General features: G+C 46.0%; 1 protein-coding gene across 19 annotated transcripts in view; it reads right to left on the reverse strand.

The window, feature by feature from the left end:
• Window positions 1-22,944, reverse strand: part of Vinc (vinculin) — a 228,296-nt gene that overhangs the window by 111,788 nt on the left and 93,564 nt on the right. For all 19 annotated transcript variants that reach the window (XM_069310862.1, XM_069310860.1, XM_069310858.1 and 16 more), the window contains one exon: window positions 3,268-3,375. In XM_069310862.1, the coding sequence (XP_069166963.1) occupies window positions 3,268-3,375 (108 nt within the window). The remainder of the gene's footprint in view (window positions 1-3,267; window positions 3,376-22,944) is intronic.

The raw sequence follows: 22,944 nt of genomic DNA on the forward strand, positions 1-22,944 counted from the left end.
TCAGACCAATCCTGGAGTACGCGGCACCAGCATGGAGTCCATATCTAGTCAAGCATAAGACTAAAATGGAAAAGGTTCAAAGGTTTGCCACCAGACTAGTACCCGAGCTGAGAGGTATGAGCTACGAGGAGAGACTACGAGAATTAAACCTCACTTCGTTGGAAGACAGGAGAGTTAGGGGGGACATGATCACCACATTCAAGATCCTCAAGGGAATTGACAGGGTTGATAAAGACAGGCTGTTTAACACAAGGGGCACACGCACTAGGGGACACAGGTGGAAACTGAGTGCCCAAATGAGCCACAGAGATATTAGAAAGAACTTTTTTAGTGTCAGAGTGGTTGACAAATGGAATGCATTAGGAAGTGATGTGGTGGAGGCTGACTCCATACACAGTTTCAAGTGTAGATATGATAGAGCCCAATAGGCTCAGGAACCTGTACACCTGTTGATTGACAGTTGAGAGGCGGGACCAAAGAGCCAGAGCTCAACCCCCGCAAGCACAACTAGGTGAGTACAACTAGGTGAGTACTGCCCCAACATCGACCTCACGACGCTAGACGAACGAGGCGCACTCAACTCCACTACTACCCGAAGACATTAAACTCGTGCTCGAAAACACCCTAAGCAAAGCCCCAGGAGCCTCAGGTCTAGGCCAATCTCTTCTATAGCAACTCCCAGACTCCCTGATCCTTGCACTCACGGGCATATACAACCCCTCACTAGCCTCAAGATATTTCCCCTGCCCATTCAAAGAGGCCACAATAATTATTATCCCAAAACCTCAAAAACCCTGACCTACCCCAAGAACTACAGACCGAATAGCTTGCTAGAGACACTAGGTAAGGTATTTGAAAGACTTTTAAATTATAGACTCAGACATCACCTTGAACACAGGAACTGGTTAACCGACAAACAATTTGGCTTTCGCCAGCACCGCTTCACACAAGACGCTTCAACATAATAACAAACTACCTCAACAAACATCAAAATGTCAAGACAGCCTTCGTTGCAAAGATGTCGAAAAGCCGTTTGACACAATATCTGAGGCACAGCGCCCTCTGGTACAAACTCTGCACTCTTTGATATCTACCTGGCAACATGCAGGGGTTACTATGCTGCAGCTTTCTTACGGAAAATTACGGATCAAGTTCCTCAACAAGGTGTCAGGATACTTCAACCTGAATGTTGGAGTTCGCCAAGGCTCAGTATTCTCACTGATTCTACACATTCTACATCAATGACATCCCCGCCCCACTATACTGGACATCACTGACTCTTTTCTACGTTGACGACGTGACCCAACTGATCTCAGGATACACCATAGACACCCTCAACACGCAGAACACGGGAAGAAATAGACAGAGTAACTCTCTGGGAACATGACTGGAGGATAAAAACCAACCCAAAGAAGCCAAAGATCACCTGTTTCTTCTGTGACAAACGACGAGACCCAGCTTCATTAAAATTACTCACAGTCACCAGACCCAGTCCACATCCCTAAGGTAAACACCACCACAGTACTCGGCCTCACACTAGATCACAACTTTCCTATGCGCACACACACACTAACACACTACAAAAAAGTTATAGCCTATCAAACTCTCTCTACACTCTTACGCTTAAGACGCGCTACCCCAGCCTCTAAGCACTACCTTTACAAAACTCTCATTCTCCCACTTCTCACATACACTGATTCCACTATCACTCCCAAACCCAACTAACAGGACAAAACTCCAGCGTACCCAGAACAGAGCCCTGCGCTGGGTATTAGTCCACCAGTGGCAGGACTTTGCCATCCGTGAAGCCCTCCCTGCACGAATGGGCGAATGCCCCGGTGCTGAACTTGGTCTGGAATACAATGGGAGAAAAAGCAAGTCACAAGAATTCTCACCTTCCATGACAACTATACAACCTACCTTAGCAGACCCAGAAACATTCACATTTTCAGCTTAATGACCCACCCCCTACTCCAACATTCATCTAAGGACCTAGCTCCTCCTAACCGCTCCTTAACCACCTAGCTTATACCTATCCAGCCTCCTGCACTCTTCTCCCCCTTCTTGGGGGATGGAGGACCCAACTGACTTCTGTTTTCTTGCTTTTATCTTGGTGGATCCAAAGCCAGAACTGGTGTGAACTTCCATTGCCAGCTGAGGGCTGACAGTCTCCGTGGGTGCCCCGAGAGACGGGATGTTGTCACTTAAAAAATCCGTTATCTTGCCGCCATTGCTTAGTCTGGTCATAAACGTCGTGCAGCTGGGTCAAGCCCACGCACATTATCTTATCCTAAAAACCTTTCATCTCCCCCACTACCTCTTCCCCTATCCCCGCTCACTCCATCTTGTCCTATATTGGATTTGATTCAAGAGCAAGAGAGCAAGAAAAACTCTTGCATCAGAAGGTGGCAGCACAAGAGACGCCAAACTACACATTTAAATACCAAACAAAAATACATCATTTGCCTGACCTACTGAACTATTTGGATAGTAACCTATAATTTCTTCATCGCTTGTAAACATCTCTAAATGACTTATCGCATCGTCCTATTAACACAATAGAAAAAGATAGTACTAAAGTGGATAGAAAAAGGTATACTAAAACGATCAGATCAAACCAAACCTATCAACTACACACCTAAAACATGAATGTTTCTGAGCGCCGCTATGATTTATAGCACACCTTTATTTGTCCGTTCTGGATTTTAACGTCTAAATGCGGTGTACTAGAGGAAGGGTTGTGTACCCCGCCACATGCTGCCTCTCACCACTACTGCTTGACACATGCCTCTGGTGCTTTTACTAGAGCTAATTCTTCGTTAACTCCCTTCTAAATCTCTACACCACCGCTCCTGTGCCAGGTAAGTCCACTCCGGGCTCACCATAGCCCGTGCTACTTGCAACTTTTAGTTCCCAGCAGCTGAACCTAAAACAACAATAACAATTTTAAATCAATCTCTCTCTCCCCACTGGCCACCATCCACCCGTGCCCACACCACCCTCTACTCTTATCAACTCTCTAGCCTCTCCTTAATGGCATCGTGCACGCCACACCCGCCATACACTTTACAGTTCACGTTTAACTAGAGGTGCCCATACCCGACACTCAGGAATGACCAAGCCACTTTACACAGCTGTCATCCCAGTGTACACTGCCCCAAAACAATATATTTCCTGGCTCTAAATTCCTGCTGGGTTTAGTTGGTGGAGTCGGCTATAACAGCTACCGTTCAGGTGACATTAACGAGCTAACGTTAAGTGACTTACCTTGACTAGGTTGATGACAGCCTTTGAGACAGCCATGACAGGTTTCTCCAGGTCCGGCATAGCGTTGCCATCCTCGGCCTCCTCGTGCATGATCACCAGCCGTGACACCTGTAACAATAATAACACCTTATGTTACCAACAATCACCAAGATCACACCTGTATTCTTCACTCGCTCACATCCACAACCATTTGTTAACGTAATTATCAGACAAATCACTCTAGTATAATTATCCCGAGACACAATTATCTTATTAAGAAACTTCACAGGATGACTATACAATGTTCCCTGATGTCTATACAGTATACCTAGGTCATAGAAGTATGTGTGTGTACGTCTGATACCATACTACTTGTGTAAAGGAGGAAATGTATATGTTTATCTCTCAATGTTTGGTAATATGTTTATTGTTTGTGATGTGTGTATGTATGTATTAACACGATGTACTGAACGGGGCGAGAATAGCTTGAGCTACCTCATCCCTTTGTGTGTATTTTACCTCAATAAACTTATTTCAATTTCAATGTTCCCTGAAGTTTGTATGTTTTACCTGGAACATACCTGGAGAGGGTTTCGGGAGTTCTTCTATTCACAGACTCCGGCCAGAGGCCAGGCTCGAACATTGTTTTTAATAACTGAAATATATAATTCGAAGTCAATATTTACTTTCTTGCGGCCGCATTGGCCAATTGACTTACAAAGTCACACCTTCCCAACTCCGACATGAGATGGAAGCAACTCAAATTTAAATAAGATAAATATATTACCGGAAGCAACCATCTTTTTTATTTATTATTACAAGTTACTTTAGACATTGTGATTGATTGTATACAAACTGCGGTATAGTTACGGGCATACAATCCCCGTCCTGCTTGAGGCTCAAGAGCGCAGGCGCGGAAAACGTTTGAGGAACGACAAGAAGTTTAATTCTTTTGAAAAGAAGGATGCAAGCACCCAGATATTGAAATTAAACTTTTTAAATGACATGTGCATGAAAATACTGTAGTGTATTTTGATTTGTATATAAACAAATTAATGGCATTCTTATAGACAGTGCTAATAGAACAAATGAAGACATTTGTATATACAGTGAACTCTTGTTCAAGTGTTGGAACGAGAGTGGAAAAAAAAGTCGAGAAAACTAGGATTGATTGACTGATGAAGATTAAGCCACCCAAAAGGTGGCACGGGCATGAATAGCCCATAAGTGGTGGCCCTTTGGAGCCATTACCAGTATCAAGAGCTGATACTGGAGATCTGTGGAGGCGCGACTGCACCCTGCGTGACGGGAGATGTCTCCCGTCGAAAACTAGGGATGAGTAGCAGATGTTAAAACGTATGGGACATAAGGGGCAACTCACGGACCCAGTGTGATGTTATGGAGGTGGGTCATTTTGTCTTCATATCTTCTGCAAATTCTAAGTAGTCTATGCTGTGTGCATCAGAGGTGTGGCACGGGCCCCGCCCGCCCGCCACTCTTCAGTTTATATTAAAGTCGGACACGCCTTCCTCGGAGAGTGAAGATAATGTTCTTCAGATGTATGATCTGTCTTTGATTATCATGGGTGAGAAGCACTAGCATGACCCGAGTGATAAACCATTTGTACAAATTATTAGGTGTGAAGACTAAACCATACACCAATAAATGAGGAGACGACGACGTTTCAGTCCGCCCTGGACCATTATCACGTCGATTGTCGACTTGATAATAGTCCAGGATGGACTGAAACGTCATCTCATTTTCTGGCGTGTGGTTTAGTCTTCATATCTTAAGGCACGTTATTGTGACTCATCGTCTACAAATTATTAGGTAATTGAGGAGACCTGTACAGCTCACAGTTGATAGACAGCAGCTATATGAAGACATTTTAGATCGCAGAATGTTGCCATCAAGTCGAGTCAACATGAAAACATCAAGACCCGAGGAGTTTCTCGACTATATTGTTCAGTATGGAGATGTGAACGTCTTCCCATTGGTATTCTGATAGTGTTAACCATGGCAGTACACAACGTCAGCTGTGAGAGATCATTTAGCAAGTTAAAATTCTGGTTTGTGGCTCGGAGAGGCTACAGGATCCAGTAAGTTCAGTAGAAATTCGGTTTCATCTCTTTTACCCTGTCGTAGCTCAGTCGATTAAGGCAGTGTCTGGGATGCTCCCGGACGCAGGTTCGAATCCTCGTCACGGCCCTTGTGGATTTGTTCATTTGATGCATCACGTTAGTGTGATCTCTGTGTGTAATAATACCAATACTGTTCGTATACGAGAGCCTCCATGGGTCAAGGGAGACTATGATCTTACTCTGCCGAGTGTAGAAAGAAGAAACTGAATCAGTCTGACTTCGAACACATCACAGTCAACATGTAGTTACTGGGACCGTGGACCCTGCGTGTGGGAGGCCCGAGCTCTATCCACCGAGCTCCATTAATAAATCAGATTAATCTTCACCAATCAGTCAGTGAAGGCCAGGAAGGTGCAGCTGTAATTTTCATGTACTGCTATAATTTGTTAAAAGTTTAACGAGCTCGACGTATTTTTTAGCTGATACTATGATGAAGTTATATAAGAAATAGCGTCAGACGTTTGTATAGGGGCGAATTTCTGTGGTTGCCATAGCGGCTGTTTTCAGTCCATATGTATTCACCTAGTTGTGCTTGCGGGGGTTGAGCTCTGCTCTTTCGGCCCGTCTCTCAACTGTCAATCAATCAACTGTTATTAACTACTAACTAATTTTTTCACACACGCACTATCCCCCCCCCCCTCCTCGTCCAGGAAGCAGCCCGTAACAGCTTACTAACTCTAATGTACCTATTTACTGCTAGGTAACAGGGGCATCAGGGGTGACAAAAACTCTGCCCATCTGTTTCCTCCGGCGCGGAGAATCGAACCCCCGAATCACAGGATTACGTATCCAGCGTGCTGTCCACTCAGCCACCAGCGCCCTATGTCCGTGCGTGTAATTACCTAAGTGTAATTACCTACGATTACTACGAATTACCTAGGTGTGCTCACCTAGTTGTGCTTGCGGGGATTGAGTTTCGGCTTTTTGGTCCCGCCTCTCAACTGTCAATCAACTGGTGTACAGATTCCTGAGCCTACTGGGCTCTATCATATCTACATTTGAAACTGTGTATGGAGTCAGCCTCCACAACATCACTGCCTAATGCATTCCAACTGTTAACTACTCTGACACTGAAAAAGTTCCTTCTAACGTACCTGTGGCTCATGTGGGTACTCAGTTTCCACGTACGTACGTGCGCGCGCGTGTGCGCGTGCGTGCGTGCGTGCGTGCGTGCGTGCGTGCGTGCGTGTGTGCGTGTGTATGTGTGTATGTATGTATTTATTTTGATGCCTTAATATTTGATAGGATGTTCTGACATCCTATCTGAACAGGTTGAGATATCTGTTGCTTTGTTGCACATTAATTTATTTGTGAATAATTGTGTTCCATTCCTGCGAGTGAGATAATATTTGGTGTAGGGCCACGTGCCAGTGTTGGCATTATTTATTGATATTTCAATGTTTAACAACGTTCCTGAGTAGTGGCATTATGTGGCGATTGTTCAGTGTAGGCCACAGTGCCAAAGTGATAACATCTGCTTAATACCTGCTTGATGGAGTTCTGGGAGTTGTTCTACTCCCCAAGCCCGGCCCGAGGCCAGGCTTGACTTGTAAGAGTTTGGTCCACTAGGCTGTTGCTTGGAGCGGCCCGCAGGCCCACATACCCACCACAGCCCGGTTGGTCCGGCACTTGGAGAAAATGACCTAGTTCTCTCTTGAAGATGTCTACGGTTGTTCCAGCAATATTTCTTATACTCGTTGGGAGGATGTTGAAAAACCGTGGACCTCCCAGCAGGGACCTTCCTTACACGATACATCAGCCTTAAAAGTGTCAAACTGATACACGACTTTGCTCCGTATCCCAGTGAATGATAAAACACTGTATACGTAATTAACTAATGGTTAAATAGAATAATATTAAGGACTGAATGGTGTTTGAGATAACCAGTGGACGTGACAAGTGTCGTAGAACAATTATGTATTAGAGATAAGACCTACCATTAATGTATAATGATTTACTGTAAATATATAGCTCTTGAAATAGAACATTCTCTGTAACCTGCTAACATTGTAATTATAAGGCGTGTGAAGAATAGATGGAATTGTTTATGTAATACTCTCCGTTGAGGTCTGATAAATACCTTTTGTGCCCTCTGTAATGTTTTTTTGCGCAACCGCTCACAGGATGAGTATGGGGTGCACAATAAACTACCCGCCTCTGGCGGCAAAAATAAAATAGCAGAACATATCCTGGTAGAGCAGTGACTAGTTACATCAACACGGGTGGGGCGGGGGATTGTTTTATTAGTTTTATAGAATTGTAATATCAATATAGCTATAGGTAAGTACTAATTGTAATTAAGAAGCAATAAATGTTGTTTACATGCTTGTCCTCCGACACTCCCAAGGTTAGGTTAGGTCGTGGTGTTCTATACAGCTTTTCAGGTAAACTCTAATATTCACAATATTCTGGTGCGATACTGGCGATTAAGTGTATTTATGTACTATGCCGATGGTCAGAATTGTACTTATTACATTTAGCATTAACACTCATTGTCTATTCGGAGGATGGGCTGGGATAGCTGCAGAGGGGGGGGGGGGGGGCTGCCGCGGTCCCCCTGCACACCTGCTCCACACACTGCAACCTTCTCACGGGTTACTGCTAGTCACCAAATACTAAAGTCATGGATATTTCCTCCTGGCTGAAATTGAACAATACAACTGGCACATGCAATATCATCTACGGTGGCAGCAGACGTGTGGGGGGGGGGGGGGAGCGAGGCGGCCACCCTCACACAAGATGTGCCACCAAGACACGAAGGAGTTCCTTGTTAACAGCACTCGGGGCGTTGAGAAGCACGTCTCCACCTTCTTCCCCACCCCCACCCAGAGTCTCCACCTTCCAAACCCCACCCCCACCTAGTCTCTCCACACCCCTATACTCCACCCCCACCCAGTCTCTCCACACCCCAATCCCCAACACCACCACCACTGCCCCCCACCTTTCTCCCCAGCCTCGGACTTCCAAGCTTTATATAATCTAGATGACGTTGAAACATGACTAAGAATCCGGCGCCATATCCGGATTACCTTCGAAATCTGTAAAATTTATGTTAAAATCTGATATGCTGCTCATAGGATGGTTCGTGTTTATGACAAAAAATCTGATTTTTCAACTTGGATTAATTCTGTTCTTTTAGAATTTTGTTGACTTGCGCACGTGGTCTCCTGAACACAGTGATCCAATATGGAACATTATTCAAATTTGCTTGATGTGGAAAAATAATTTAAGATTTCCAAAATTGTTTAATAGATGTGTAGCTGTAGTTCTCCTTCAGTGTGGTATATGTTACTTGATGCTCTATCCTTACCAGACTGATCTAGTCGCGACATTTGAAGTGGGTTGAGCAGGTCAATAAACACCTTGTCTCGTGTCGAGTCCAAATGTGAGCACAACACGCACTTCCTTTTACCTTTCTGGAACACATTTGATGCACCATTTGAACCCTTATAACATGCTAATTGTGTACAATGGATCAAAGACAATCCCGACACTGACAAGGATGAGCCAACAGTGTTAACAACGTGAGTGTAAAAAGCTGACATACCCGGCAGCAGCACAGTAAAAACTGGGCGGGGCCGCAAGCCCCAGGTCAGGTTAGCAGCACCAGATGATACCACTTGCTCCCACACCACACACGCCGCCTCGGGAAAGGGGAGAGGGGAGAAAAGGGGGGTTGGGGGGCAGGGAAGGGGAGACGAGGGGTTAGGGAAGGGGAGACGAGGGGTTAGGGAAAGGGATAAGAGGGGCTGGGCTCAGGGAAGGAGAGAGTGTTGAAAAGTCTGGCGCCCTTAACGTTGATGTGTCTCAGAGTACCCATGGTACCATATTTTCCAGATAAAACTGTTCACTATATTCCCCCTTGGAAAGATGTGGAGGTCTCTCTGCATTATACTCCCATCAGTGTAAAACAAATGTATAACACTGACATTTTGAGATGTATAACATTAGAAGCTATTGACAGTCATCTTCAAATTCTCAAACCGACTGAATCCTATGCCTTTACTGATGGCTCTGTGCAGTTAGGCACTGGTAGAACAGGTTGTGCATGTGCAGTGTATAAAGGGAATGAAATGATCATGACTAGTACACAGAGATTGAACAACTGGGCAAGCACGACACAGACCGAGCTATTGGGTATTTATCTAGCCACTGAATACCTTAAGCTCAATGGTGGTGGAGTTATTTTCTGTGACTCTAAAAGTGCTCTGCAGTCCTTAAATAACCCATCACAATGTATGTCGGAAGTAGCTTGTAATATTAAATGGAATGTAATTTTTGCCAATGATAATAATTCTTGTATAAAATTTGTGTGGATCCCATCCCATGTTGGAGTTGAAAAACATGACTTTGTAGATCAATTGGCCAATGAGGCTTGCAGGAAAGAAAACATTGATTATGACTTTGGACTATCTAATGCAGTTATTAGAAACATACAAATTAAAGAAATTAATTCAGATTTAGAAGAACTAAGAAATGCACAGAGACCTGAAAGCTGCAGTATTAAAAGTTATGACAAGTTCTGTAATAATAGGTATTTGTATGGTCAGCACAGTAACCGGACCAGGCAATGTGATGTAGTAATTGCGCGAATTCGCCTTGGCTATAGACACATCTGGCAGGTTAGTGAGGCTGAGCCACTACCAGAATATTCAGATTGTAAACTCTGTGATAAACCTTTAATGCATTCACTAGAACATTATATTGATGAATGTGAAACCGTAAAGGACTTTAGACCTCCTGGCCTATTGTACCACCAACTGTGTAACTATTTTATTGACTCAGGTGTTCTGGACGACATCCTAACAATTTACCCAAAATTTGCTTGTCCATTTTAAAGAATGAAGAACAATTTCTATTTATACTCTAAGCTGCATCACTTATGAACCCATCCCTGCCCTTGTGTGGCAGTGCACAATAGAAAGTTGTTTTCACATATCCACACATTAAAACATTGATTGTAACCGTGATATATATGTGCTTCAGCCTACAGTTTAGACCTATTGTCTCATGTATGACCCTCTGTCCTGCGTGACAGTGAATACTAGCATTAACCTCAATTTAATAAGACTATCAAAATCCTCAGATTAGGCAAAATTGTAATTAATTTTGTCAATAAAGATGTTAATAATAATAATAATATTTTCCAGGAGTGAGTTATTATGTAGCCTCTCCCGTCCGCGCTCTAAAGAGAACAGTCGGGCAGAGTTTAAGCGGTCCCAGTAATACCTGATTTACCCGAGGGCCACTAACACTAGTGGCTTAGACGAGGACAGGAAGCCGGCGGCTTGTCGAAGGTCGTCCCCCCCCCCCCCATTTGCCTTTATGATCTTTTCCAGATAGATTTTGAAACCAACCACACTTTTGGCATTTATGGCCTCGGCAGGTAGGCGGTTCCATGGGTTTAAAACCCTGTGGGTGAAAAAAAAACAGCTATTGTCAGGTCTACATTGGGGTTTGTTGAGCTTGAAATCGTTGCTTCTTGTTTGTGTTACATTTGACCTTTTGAAGAAATTGTCCGGATCAACATTCTCGAACTTGTTCAATATTATAAGTTTCAATGAGATCCGCCCTGTCATGCCTGGTTTGCAGTGTTGGGCCTCAGTGTTGTTGGGCCCTGTGCCCTCAACCTTCCTGATGCCCTGCGGCTCTTGATACGAAAGATGACTTAGCTCTGGAATTACTTTTGTTGCCCGGTGTTGCACTCTCCAAAGCAGCTATGTCCTTCTGAATTTAGACGTTTTATTAAATGGATTCGCGAAGTAAAAATTATCTGCACATTCTAGAGGTCAGTAACTTCTCGAGCGTTGAATTACTGTTCACAATATCTCATTCTAGATAGAAGTAGTGTTAAATATTACAATTACTGGTTTTGCATCTCTTGTTTATTAGGTTCTTGTTATCCAACCTGTCATTTGTCTTTTGGTTGTGACAAGTACTTCAGTGCATTCTTTTAATGTTAGGTCTTTCGACAGGATTACTCCCAAGTCTACTACGTTGCCTATTCTTAATGTAGTACTTAACTGCGTTTCATATGTGGTTCCTGTTTTGCCGCCTTCGCTTTTACCAGAGTGACGGCGCTAGAATGTGTCTTCATTGAGCATCACGTATTCTGTGGCACATTTCTAAGTCTGGTTTACATCAGATTGGAGGTTTGCTGTCCACCTACAGTTTCTACGCACATAAAAATCTCAAGTGCTCCCTGCAAGGGATGACAAAATACTATAGTTTGTGTCCTTGTCTACGCCGGAAAAGACAATGAGTTATAGAGTAAGTTAGAGAACCATGCGGGACTGCTGTCAGGGTGGATAATCCAAATGTTACTCCCTTCACTATTAAACACACTGGGGTTCTGTTCGTTACCAAATTAAAGATCCCTCATACCACTTTATTCCCCCCTGTGGGCAACTGTGTGTACAATAACACCATGGTCACATTTCTCGAAAGCTTGTCATAGTGGGCTAGTAATTTTGAGATGCAGGAGCGCCCTGAACCCATGATGTCCAAGGTTATGTAGAAGCTGTGTGATTCCATGTGTTTAGAGATCTTACGTCTAACAGTTTCAAAGATTTTATTGTTGTGTTGTTAGTACTATCAGTGTAATGTTTGGCGTCAACTTTATCATAACCTTCGTGGAGTTTCGCGATCTCCGCTCTCTTAAGTATGACGGGGAATACCCCCAGTATTTACAGTGTCTCCAAATAATATGATCTTAATTTTTTGCAAGCTTTAGAACCCCCTTTGCCGAGTGGCACAGTGTTTGGTGCGTCGGGTGCGCCTGGGGTAATGTACCAATAAGATGCGGGTAAGGTAGTGACAATAATACGCAAACTAGGGGTAATAAAAGGATGAGAGCGAGAGGAGACATATTGAGAAGTGTGGATGAGGTAAGTGGTGTGAGGGCGGGCGGGCGGCCCTCCTACCTTCCTCTATCTTCAGGGATAGTTACTGGCCCTCGCGGCCCATCCAACAGCCCTCGGGGGTCCTAGTACCAAGAACCCGGACTCGATTCCCAGCCGCGGCAGAAATATATGGGCAGAGTTCTTTCGCCTAGCAGGTAGCTGGAAGTTAGTCTGCTGCTACGGGCTGCTTCCTGGGGGTGCGTGTGTGCAAGTGAGAGAAATATATGAAGTAGTAGTAGTAGAGAAATTTAGAGACAAAAAGTAGAAGCCGAATTCTGACTCTGCGCCTATTTTCATTTTCAAATTACGACTTTTTATACCGAAAATATGCCAATTATTGAAAACGGCGATGGGTCATATTTTGCCCAAACCCCCCTGCAGTTTTCAAAATATCTGAAATGTCCGAAATTTGACTCCTGAGTGTGATTTTTGAGCCGAATTCTGACTCTCTGCACCTATATTCATTTTCAAATTACGACTCTTTATACCGAAAATATGCCAATTACTGAAAACAGCGAAGGTTCATATTTTGCCCAAACCCCCCTGCAGTTTTCAAAATATCTGAAATGTCCGAAATTTGACTCTTGAGCGTGATTTTTGAGCCGAATTCTGACTCTCTGCACCTATTTTCATTTTCAAATTACTACTTTTTACACCGAATATATGCCAATTACTGAAAACAACGATGGGTCATATTTTGCCCAAACCCCCCTGCAGTTTTCAAAATATCTGAAATTTGACTCCTGAGTGTGATTTTTGAGCCGAATTCTGACTCTCTGCACCTATTTTCATTTTCAAATTACGACTTTTTATACCGAAAATATGTCAATTACTGAAAACGGTGATGGGTCATATTTTGCCCAAACCCCCCCTGCAGTTTTCAAAATATCTGAAATGTCGGAAATTTGACTCTTGAGCGTGATTTTTGAGCCGAATTCTGACTCTCTGCACCTATTTTCATTTTCAAATTACTACTTTTTACACCAATAATATGCCAATTACTGAAAACAGCGATGGGTCATATTTTGCCCAAACCCCCCTGCAGTTTTCAAAATATCTGAAATGTCGGAAATTTGACTCCTGAGTGTGATTTTTTACCCGAATTCTGACTCTCTGCACCTATTTTCATTTTCAAATTACGAATTTTTATACCGAAGATATGCCAATTACTGAAAACGGCTATGGGTCATATTTTGCCCCCCCCCCCCCCTGCAGTTTTCAAAATATCTGAAATGTCGAAAATTTTACTCCTGAGCGTGATTTTTGAGTCGAATTCTGACTCTGCACCTATTTTCATTTTCAAATTACTACTTTTTATACCGAAAATATGTCAATTACTGAAAACGGCGATGGGTCATATTTTGCCCCCCCCCCCTGCAGTTTTTAAAATATCTGAAATGTCGGAAGTAAGTAAGTAATTATCAAAAGAAGGCACCAAACCGGGAAGGCTATGTAGCACCATCAAATACGCAAAATAATCAGAGGGCGCTAAATATCACCAAGGATGCCAATACGAGAACAAAAACGCATAAGGCGAACGATATCAAAAGTATCCGAGTCACCAAGAATTCTATCGAGGGACAGGTGACCGCGAGGGGCGGTCGGAAAGCAAGACACACGCTCGTCCTGGAAGTCAGGACATTCAAGAAGGACATGCACGACCGTAAGAGGGACAATGCAACTAGGACAATAAGGAGCAGGGCGGCGCTCCATCAAGTGACCATGGGTTAAGCGAGTATGGCCAATACGCAACCTCGCTAGAGCTGTTTCCCACCGCCGGTTACGGTGGAAGGAGGACGGCCACGAGGAAACACAACATTTAAGAGTACGTAGCTTGTTACCAGTAACAGACAACCAAGAAGCCTGCCAACGGGTAAGGACTGAGGAATGGATAACCGGGTAAAAGTCGGAATACGGAATGCCTTTACGAGAGATGGGACAAGAGCGGACAGCTTCCTTAGCGGCAGCATCCGCACGCTCATTTAAAGACACGCCAATATGGCTGGGAACCCAACAAAACTCAACCGACTTAAATTTACTGTGAACGAGAAACAGCCAATGCTGGATCTCGACAACTACCGGATGAACTGGATTAAAGCACCCGAGAGCCATGAGGGCACTACGAGAGTCAACAACAACCACAAAGGAAGACTGACAACGAGAAAGCAGGAGACGAAGAGCATAGAGAATAGCATAAAGTTCCGCTGTAAAGATGCTAGTCTCCGGAGGCAAGCGACACATATAAGTGCGATCAGGAAAAACAACAGAGTAGCCAACACCGTCCGCTGACTTAGACCCATCGGTGAAGACAGAAACGGAGCGGGAGTGAGAAGAAAAGTGCTCGAGGAAAAGGCGTTTGAGAACTGTAGGAGGGGTAAAAGCTTTAGTGATGCGAGTCAAGGATGTACAAAACCGCGGAAGAGGGACCCTCCACGGGGGCAAAGAAGGAACAACACGAGGAGAAACATCAGAAATACGAACGGAAAGAGAATCCTGCAGGCGAGATAACCGGACAGAAAGAGGGAGGTGGTGAAGAGGAACAGGAACCGCAGGAGGGGTAAAAGTTAAAGCACGACAGAGACGAGAGGAAGGATGTTGCAAGGACCGCGCAAGATACCGAAGACAGTAGCGATCACGGCGGTCCTGGAGAGACAGGAAGCCAGTGTCAACATACAAGCTAAGGACGGGAGTCGAACGAAAGGCACCAGAACTGAGGCGCAACCCAGTATGGTGCAAAGCATCAAGACGGCGAAGAGTAGAAGGAGAAGCAGACGAGTAAGCAGGGCAACCATAATCGAGCTTAGACAGGACGAGAGAGGAATGTAAAGCAAGGAGAGTGCGCCTATCTGCCCCCCAAGAAGTATGGGACAAGACCCGAAGGAGGGTAAGGGACTTAGAGCACTCAACACGGAGGTAAGAGATATGGGGAGACCAAGACAAACGAGTGTCAAGGAATAACCCCAAAAGCTTCGCGGAATCTTTGTATTCAAGGGGATGACCATAAAGTGACAAAGAGGGACGAAGAACAACCCGTTTCCGCGTAAAAGTCATGGCACAAGTCTTAGAAGTAGAGAACTTGAAGCCATGACCTGTGGCCCAAGACGACACGGCATCAATCGCAAGTTGAAGCCGGCGTTGAAGGAGAGGCGAATCATCACCCTGACAACAAAGGGTAAGATCATCGACATAGAGAGCGGAGAAGACACCAGAAGGAAGAGAGGAAAGAAGACCATTGAGGGCAACCAGAAAAAGAGTAGTGCTCAGAACACTACCCTGGGGCACACCTTCGTATTGCTGAAAAGGGGGAGAGAGAGCGGTACCAAGGCGCACCCGAAAGGAACGACGAGAGAGGAAGCTGCGGAGAAAGAGAGGGAGATGACCACGAAGGCCAAAAGAATGAAGTTGAGATAGGATATGATAACGCCAAGTGGTGTCGTAAGCCTTTTCTAGGTCAAAAAGGACGGCAACAACGGAGGTCTTCGCAGCAAAAGCAGTACGTATATAGACCTCCAAGTTCACCAGGACATCTGTCGTGCTGCGGCACTTGCGGAAACCAAATTGAGAAGGGGAGAGGAGGTGATGGTGTTCCAGGAACCACATCAGACGAACGTTAACCATACGTTCAAAGAGTTTGCAGACACAACTTGTGAGAGCAATAGGGCGAAAGTCCTTAGGGGAAGTACCCAGAGACCCTGGTTTGCGAACAGGGAGGACAACGGCATCGAGCCAGTCCTCAGGGACTGACGACGACTCCCAGATCCGATTATACAGACTCAGTAAATACTGAGACGTGCTCGGAGGGAGATGGCGAAGCATCTCATAATGAATACCATCGGAGCCCGCCGCCGTAGAACCGCAGAGGGCCAGGGCAGAACGAAGTTCAGAGAGAGAGAAGGGATCATTATAGGGAAGCTGAAGATGAGTGCAGAAATCTAAAGGACGAGACTCAAGGACAGGTTTACGAAGAAGGAAAGATTGGGGAAGATGAAGACCAGAGCTAACAGAAGAAAAGTGGGAACCCAGTTCGGAAGCGACCTGCAACGGGTCCGCCACAAGAGTATCATGGAGGTGAAGGACCGGTGAAACATCGGGAACGAACTTACCCGCTATCTTGCGGATACGCTTCCAGATCTGGGCCAGAGGGGTTTCGGACGTAATTGTCGAGACATAAGAAGCCCAACATTCACGTTTAGCCGTACGGATGGCCCTACGGGCCACCGCACTCGCTTTCCGAAAGAAAAGAAAAGAATCGGTCGTCTGCCTACGGCGGTGCTTCTTCCAGGCTGCACGCTTACAGCGGACAGCCCGAGCACAGTCCGCATTCCACCAGGGAACGCACTTCCGTGGACCCCGAGAGGAAGAGCGAGGAATAGAGCGGAGGGCAGCGTCGAAGACAGTGTCATGAAAAAGGAGGAGAGCGCGAGAGAGGGGCAGAAGGGAGAGGTCAGAGAGAGTAGCACTGAGGGAAAACAGGGTCCAGTCCGCCTTAGCAAACTGCCATCTAGGGAAAGAGAGGGAAGGGCGAAAAGAGAAAAAGGAAACAAGGATGGGGAAATGATCACTTCCATGGAGGTCATCAAGAACCTGCCATGTGAAATCTAAGTAAAGAGAAGAAGAGCAGAGAGAAAGATCAAGACAAGAAAGGGTGCGAGTTCGAGAGTCCAAATGAGTGGGCTCACCAGAATTCAGAAGAGACAGGGAAGAAGAGAGGAGAAACGGCTCAAGGAGGCGACCCCGGGTATTCGTCAGAACGTCACCCCAAAGAGAATGACGACAATTGAAGTCACCCAGCAGGAGCACAGGCTCCGGCAAGGAGTCTAGGAGGTGTTTCAAATCAGGAAGAGAGAGCGGGACACTCGGGGGGAGATAAATGGAACAAACTGTGTACCATTTCCCCACAAAGATACGAGCAGCAGAACAATGGAGAGGCGAAGGAAAAAGTAAAGGAACAAAGGGAACATCAGCCCGAATCAAGAGAGCAGAAGAATTAGAAGCCCCAGCAATGGCTGGGGGGGGGGAGAGAAAGGAATAGCCACGAAAACGACCAGGACGAGCACCAAGCATCGGCTCCTGGAGACAGACACAAAGGGGCGAAAACCGCGAAACCAGAAGTTGGAGTTCGAGGAAATTGGCGTAATAACCTCGAACGTTCCATTGAAGAATGGACAACGACGAGAAGAGAAAGGACAAAAACAGAGAACAAGGAAGAAACAAAGGCGAAAGACCAACAGAGCACGTTAAAGAATATCAGGGTCGGGATCAGGGTCAGCAAAGTCAGGGTTAGGGGGCATGGGTAAACTGAGCAAAGACGGAGGGAAGGAAACGGGAGAACAGATCAGAGGTGGGCGGGCAGGGTCCGGAGGAGGAGGAGGAGGAGGAGGAGGAGGAGGAGGAGGAGGAGGAGACAACGGAGAGGAGCAGTCAAGGACAGCAGCAGGAAGAGGGGGAGTAGAAAGAGAGGAGCGCACCCCAGCAAGAGCAGCAACCGAAAGGGAAGCAGGGGCCAAAGAAACCTCCATAGCAGGAACAGGGGGCGCAAGCACTGAAACGGGAGTGGAAGGAGCAACAGAGCCAGAAGGAGGAGCTGAGGAAGAAAGCGAAGCCTTCTTACCCGCCGGGGAAGAGGAAGGAGAGGAGCCAGGCTTACGCTTCTGACGTAAAGAGACCGGTGTCCCAGCAACTACGTACCGGGCAACGGAGTCCAGTGTCTCAACAGGAGAAGCCGAACGAGAGCACACACGACGGCCGTTAGGAGAGCGATGGACATCCCCGCGATGGCGGGGAGAGCCGATAGATGGAGGAAGAGGATGGGAAGGAGGATCGGAGGGGGACGAGGAAGGAGACACAGAAGACACGACAGACCGGGTAGAAGGAAGGGGAACCCCAGACAGAGGACCAGGAGGAGGATCCTTCGGGAGAGAACCCAAAGGGACAGAGGAGGGGGCAGTGGGCGCATCAGGGTCCAAGGCCTGGAAACGGTTGTGAGTCTGAGGAAGGCGGGAAGGACGAGGAGAGGAAGAGCGCAACACGCGAGCATAAGAGATATTAGCAAAAGGCGGGAGCCGGCGAACCTGGCGCCTCGCCTCAGGAAAAGATAAACGCTCCCGGTGCTTCAAGTTGAGGACGGCTGCCTCAAGCTTGTAATGGACACACGCACGGGAGAAGGTAGGATGGGCCTCACCGCAGTTGAGGCAACGAGCCTGGGGAGAAGCGCACTCCGACTTAGAGTGACCTTCGCCACCACACAAAGGACAGAGAGAGACAGTCCCGGAGCAGCGGAGGGCACCATGCCCAAACCTCCAGCACTTGTTGCAGAGCCGAGGAGAAGGAATGTACTCCTGGACAGAGCACCTGGCACCAGCAAGAATGACAGAGGGTGGAAGGGTCCTACCATCAAAGGTAATCTTCACAACCCGGAGGGGTTGACGGCGACTACCACGAGGGGGACGAGTAAACGTGTCCACCTGGAGAATAGAATGGCCCTGGGCAGCGAGGATATGTCGAATATCGTCGTGGCAGTCGCGTAGGTCCCGAACACCGGTCGCAACATGGGGCGGGAGCAAAATAGTGCCAACACTGGCATTCAACTGGACGTTCTTCGAGACCCGAACGGGGGTCTCGCCAAGGCAGGATAAGGCAGCCAAGCGGGAAGCAGCATCCTGAGAAGGAGCAGCAACGACACGCGTACCGAGACGAGTGGGGTTAAAAGTAATGGAGGCATCCACGGAATCAATGAGATGTCGATGAAGGGAGAAATCGTCAGGAGGCGCAGAATCAAGAGGGAGGAGATCAAAATATTTGGCCCACGAAGCGGGACCAAACAAGGCTTGATAGGTAGCAGAACTGGAAGGAATCGAGCGAGGGCGGCCGTGACGAGAACGGCGGTGAGAACCCCCAGAGAGAGAGGGGTTAAAAGGCGCAGTAGTAACAACGAGAGAAGGAGCCGCGCCAGGGGACGAGGTAGTCACCACTGGGGGCTTGGGGCTCGACCCAACCACAGAGGAGGGAGGGGAGCCAGGGGAAGGAGTCAGAGAGGCCAAAGGAGGAGCAAGGTCGGGGCCCAATGCAGCGGAGGCTACAGAGCCCGGTCTTCCAATACGGACCGACTCGGGGGCTTGGTCGCCCACCCCACGAGCCTGAGAAGGTAAACCAGAAGAAGCCGAAGCAGGGGTAATCATCTTGACGAAAGAAGAATTCACTCACGAATGTGCCCCCACACCCACCATGGAGCCACAATTAGAGGCAGGACACCCAACAAGAAGCTATCGCCGATCTTGTCGGGGCCTCCTAGGGGTGCGTCGTGAGTATACGCCCCACAAACGCCACCTTAAGAAACCGACAGTCCGTCGAGATCGGGTTCAGTGACGAAGTGGGGATTGACAATAAAAGGTTCCCCTCGCTCTCGACGTCGGGTACTGCAGTTCTACGGGTGCAAGAGTATGCCTCCTCAAGCACCCGGGCGTCAAAATAGAAGAAGTCCAAGGGAAGAACCAGAACGAGCAAAAGGTCGTCAGGAAACGGCAAGCAGATAGGAGAAGAGGGGGGAGAAAAACGAAACAGAAGGAAAAGGAAAAGATGCCCAGCAGAATTGGAGAGGACGGCAGCAGGAGCACAAGGCTAGAAAAGGACAGGACTGTCCCAAGGAGCATCACACTCCGGCAGCCGCCCACCAAGCCCCCACACGGCGACAACGAGCTGAGCGGGGAGGGGGTGAAATGTCGGAAATTTGACTCCTGAGCGTGATTTTTGAGCTGAATTCTGACTCAGGGTTGCCAGATTTAAATTGCTAAAAGTAGCGAATTTGTAATAAGAGTAGCCCAATTTTTTGTTTAGTGACTGATACGGGTTTCAAAGTAATCTATTATGATATATAGAGTACATTAAACTATTTTAATTGTTTTATTAACATTATCTCTGCATATATATATTTAACCAATATGATAATAGGATAACTTACCAATATTTACTGTTTGTAGCTTAATGGGTGTGAAGTCCTTCTACGTCTTTACAGTTGAAGATTACCAAGATCTTGATCTGCATCCACAACCTTGTTCTTGTATATTGCAGACTCATATTTAAGCATTGACATGAGTGGTTCAAATGACGAGCAACAAGTTACATTTTCTTCAAGATATGTTTTGATTCTCAAGACTGATGTCAAAAGCTCAAGTCCCATTCCCATTCAAGATTTCTCAGTTTAGTTTTCACAGACGTTACTCTCGAAAATATCCGTTCAACCAGGGCATTACTGATTGGCAAGCTGTATATTTTCAACACAAACTCAGCGAGGTCAATCAGTATGGGATCGCCAGCAGTGTTCTTGACAGTTATTGTCTTGGTCTAAAATGACGATTCAGATGTCTGAATTTGTCCCTTACAAATGTTGGACTAGTCAATGGTTAACGGTAGGCGCCACTGACTTTCAATTTCACTAAGCTTAGATCGGTCAGCTAATACTAACGGAAGTTCCGAAAATGGTGGCCATGTAAGCTAAGGCATATAACAGGTAACAGATTTTTCACCTTTTTTTTATAGTTTCAGCATTACTTAGAATACGAGAAAGAAGCTATTTGCAAGCTTTCATTAAAAAATTATCGCATCTTTCTTGAACATTTTGAAACTTTTCCTGGGTTGTAAAATTGTTTTGTCTGTTAGTGGCCAGAAGTGTTGAAAATTCGTAACCAAAGTCCAGTTTCTCCAGGGGCAGATACATAGAATTGTAGTCCAAATTAACATGAAGCTTTGCATGATGAGGACGAAAGATTCTTCTGAGTATTCCAAGAGTGAAGTTTTCTAAGACAGTGTGAAGGCTATACTGATCTGCTTCATCTTTTGATAAAGTAAATTCATCCTTTCAAAATCATTTAGGATTGGTTTGAGACATGTGAAATATAGCTTATTGGAGGGACCAGCGTACATTGAAAATAGTTGCCTTGCAACATATTTATCACAAGAGGAAAAAGCTATTTGGTAATGAGTTGTTAGAGAACCCCACTGATCAAACGGCCGCTTTACACTACCGCTCCTTGCCAACCATCGTCTTCCTGACAAAGGTATTAACTGTAAGGGATCTTTCTCATCATTTATCAATCTGTAAATTTCTAGATAACTTTCTCCCCTTAATGAAGATCTGTGGAACCAGCTGTAGCTTTTGGGATGAAGTATTATTAACAATTAAGGTTGGGAAATCTATTGCCCCTGGGGAGGATTACCTTGCCTTGCGGTTACTTTTTCTTTCAAAGGTTCCTAGGATCAACGTCCCCAGGGGCCGGTCTCTGACCAGGGCTCTCCTGCGGTAAGTGGTCTAGTCAATCAGGCTGTTGGACTCTGCTGTGATTTGTACAGATTATATTATTAAAGCATAAATAATCATCATTGAGTTTCTTAATATTAATAGCCCAAAGTAGCCAAACTTGCGTTTAAACTAGCCCAAAAAGTCGCAAGTAGCGAAATTAAAAATTTGGGAGCGTGGGGCTCTCAAAAGTAGCCCAATTCGCTACTTGTAGCCCAATCTGGCAACCCTGACTACAACACCACACCCGGTTACTCTAATATACCTTGTGATGATTTCGGGCTCAACGTCCTCGCGGCCCGGTCCTCGACCAGGCCTCCTGGTTGCTGGACTGGTCAACCAGGCTGTTGGACGCGGCTGCTCGCAGCCTGACGAATGAGTATCAGCCTGGTTGATCAGGTATCCTTTGGAGGTGTTTATCAAGTTCTCTCTTGAACACTGTCAGGGGTCGGCCAGTCATGCCCCTTATGTGTAGTAACAAGCACAGCAAACTTCGCAAGGGAAGTAGACAAAATACCCATAAACCCTGACCCAGGTCCAGACCCTTTTAAGTCCATATTTAACTACAAGTGGGAAGTAGCAGTAGCAGGCGAGCACTCAGTGTAGTAAGGAGAGCAGGCGCAAGCAATAGCCACATGCCAGGAGCACTTGAGTCAGCAAACCTTGGTTAAGATCTTACAGGATGGTCTCATCATACTGTAGACAATTACTTTTCGAAAGAGTGATTAGAAGTTAAATCACCTTTTTATGGAGAACAATAAACTTCGCAACAATAAACAACTTGGATTTGAAACTGGAAAACTGTCTCTTTGCACTTCCTCAACCACTGGCAAAATCAGTGAAGCATCAGAAAACTAAATACAGATGTTATATACACGGACTCTTGCAATGACATTTGACATAAGTGACCATGGAGTGATAACCCAGAAAATACGGCCAAAGAAATATGTAGGGTGATGGCTATACAATTTCCAGTCAAACAAAATGAAGCCCAAGTACAGTGAGAAACACTGTACTCAAGGCACAGTCCTTGCACAACTGCTCTTATCTCAGTCTCACATCGGACAGACAAGAATACAAGTCACAGTTTCGTGTCATCCTTTGCAGACCCTAACAACATTTAGGATGAAAATGAGCCGCAGCATCCTCGTACTTAGCACACGTCCGGTACACGTCCGGAACAGGAACACAACCTGGCGCCACAAGTAGTGGCACCGGTACTCTCCCACACAACTGTCAGTACCGTATTATACACAAGACAAAGGGCGGCGTGAAGCAGGTGCGGGGCGGCGGTCACCAGGATCTGCTCCCACCACTAACGTGAACACCAACACAAAAATGTAAATTAAAAAGCGAGGCGAAG

This window comes from Procambarus clarkii, chromosome 68 (genome assembly GCF_040958095.1).
Source record: "Procambarus clarkii isolate CNS0578487 chromosome 68, FALCON_Pclarkii_2.0, whole genome shotgun sequence".
Lineage (NCBI taxonomy): Eukaryota > Metazoa > Arthropoda > Malacostraca > Decapoda > Cambaridae > Procambarus > Procambarus clarkii.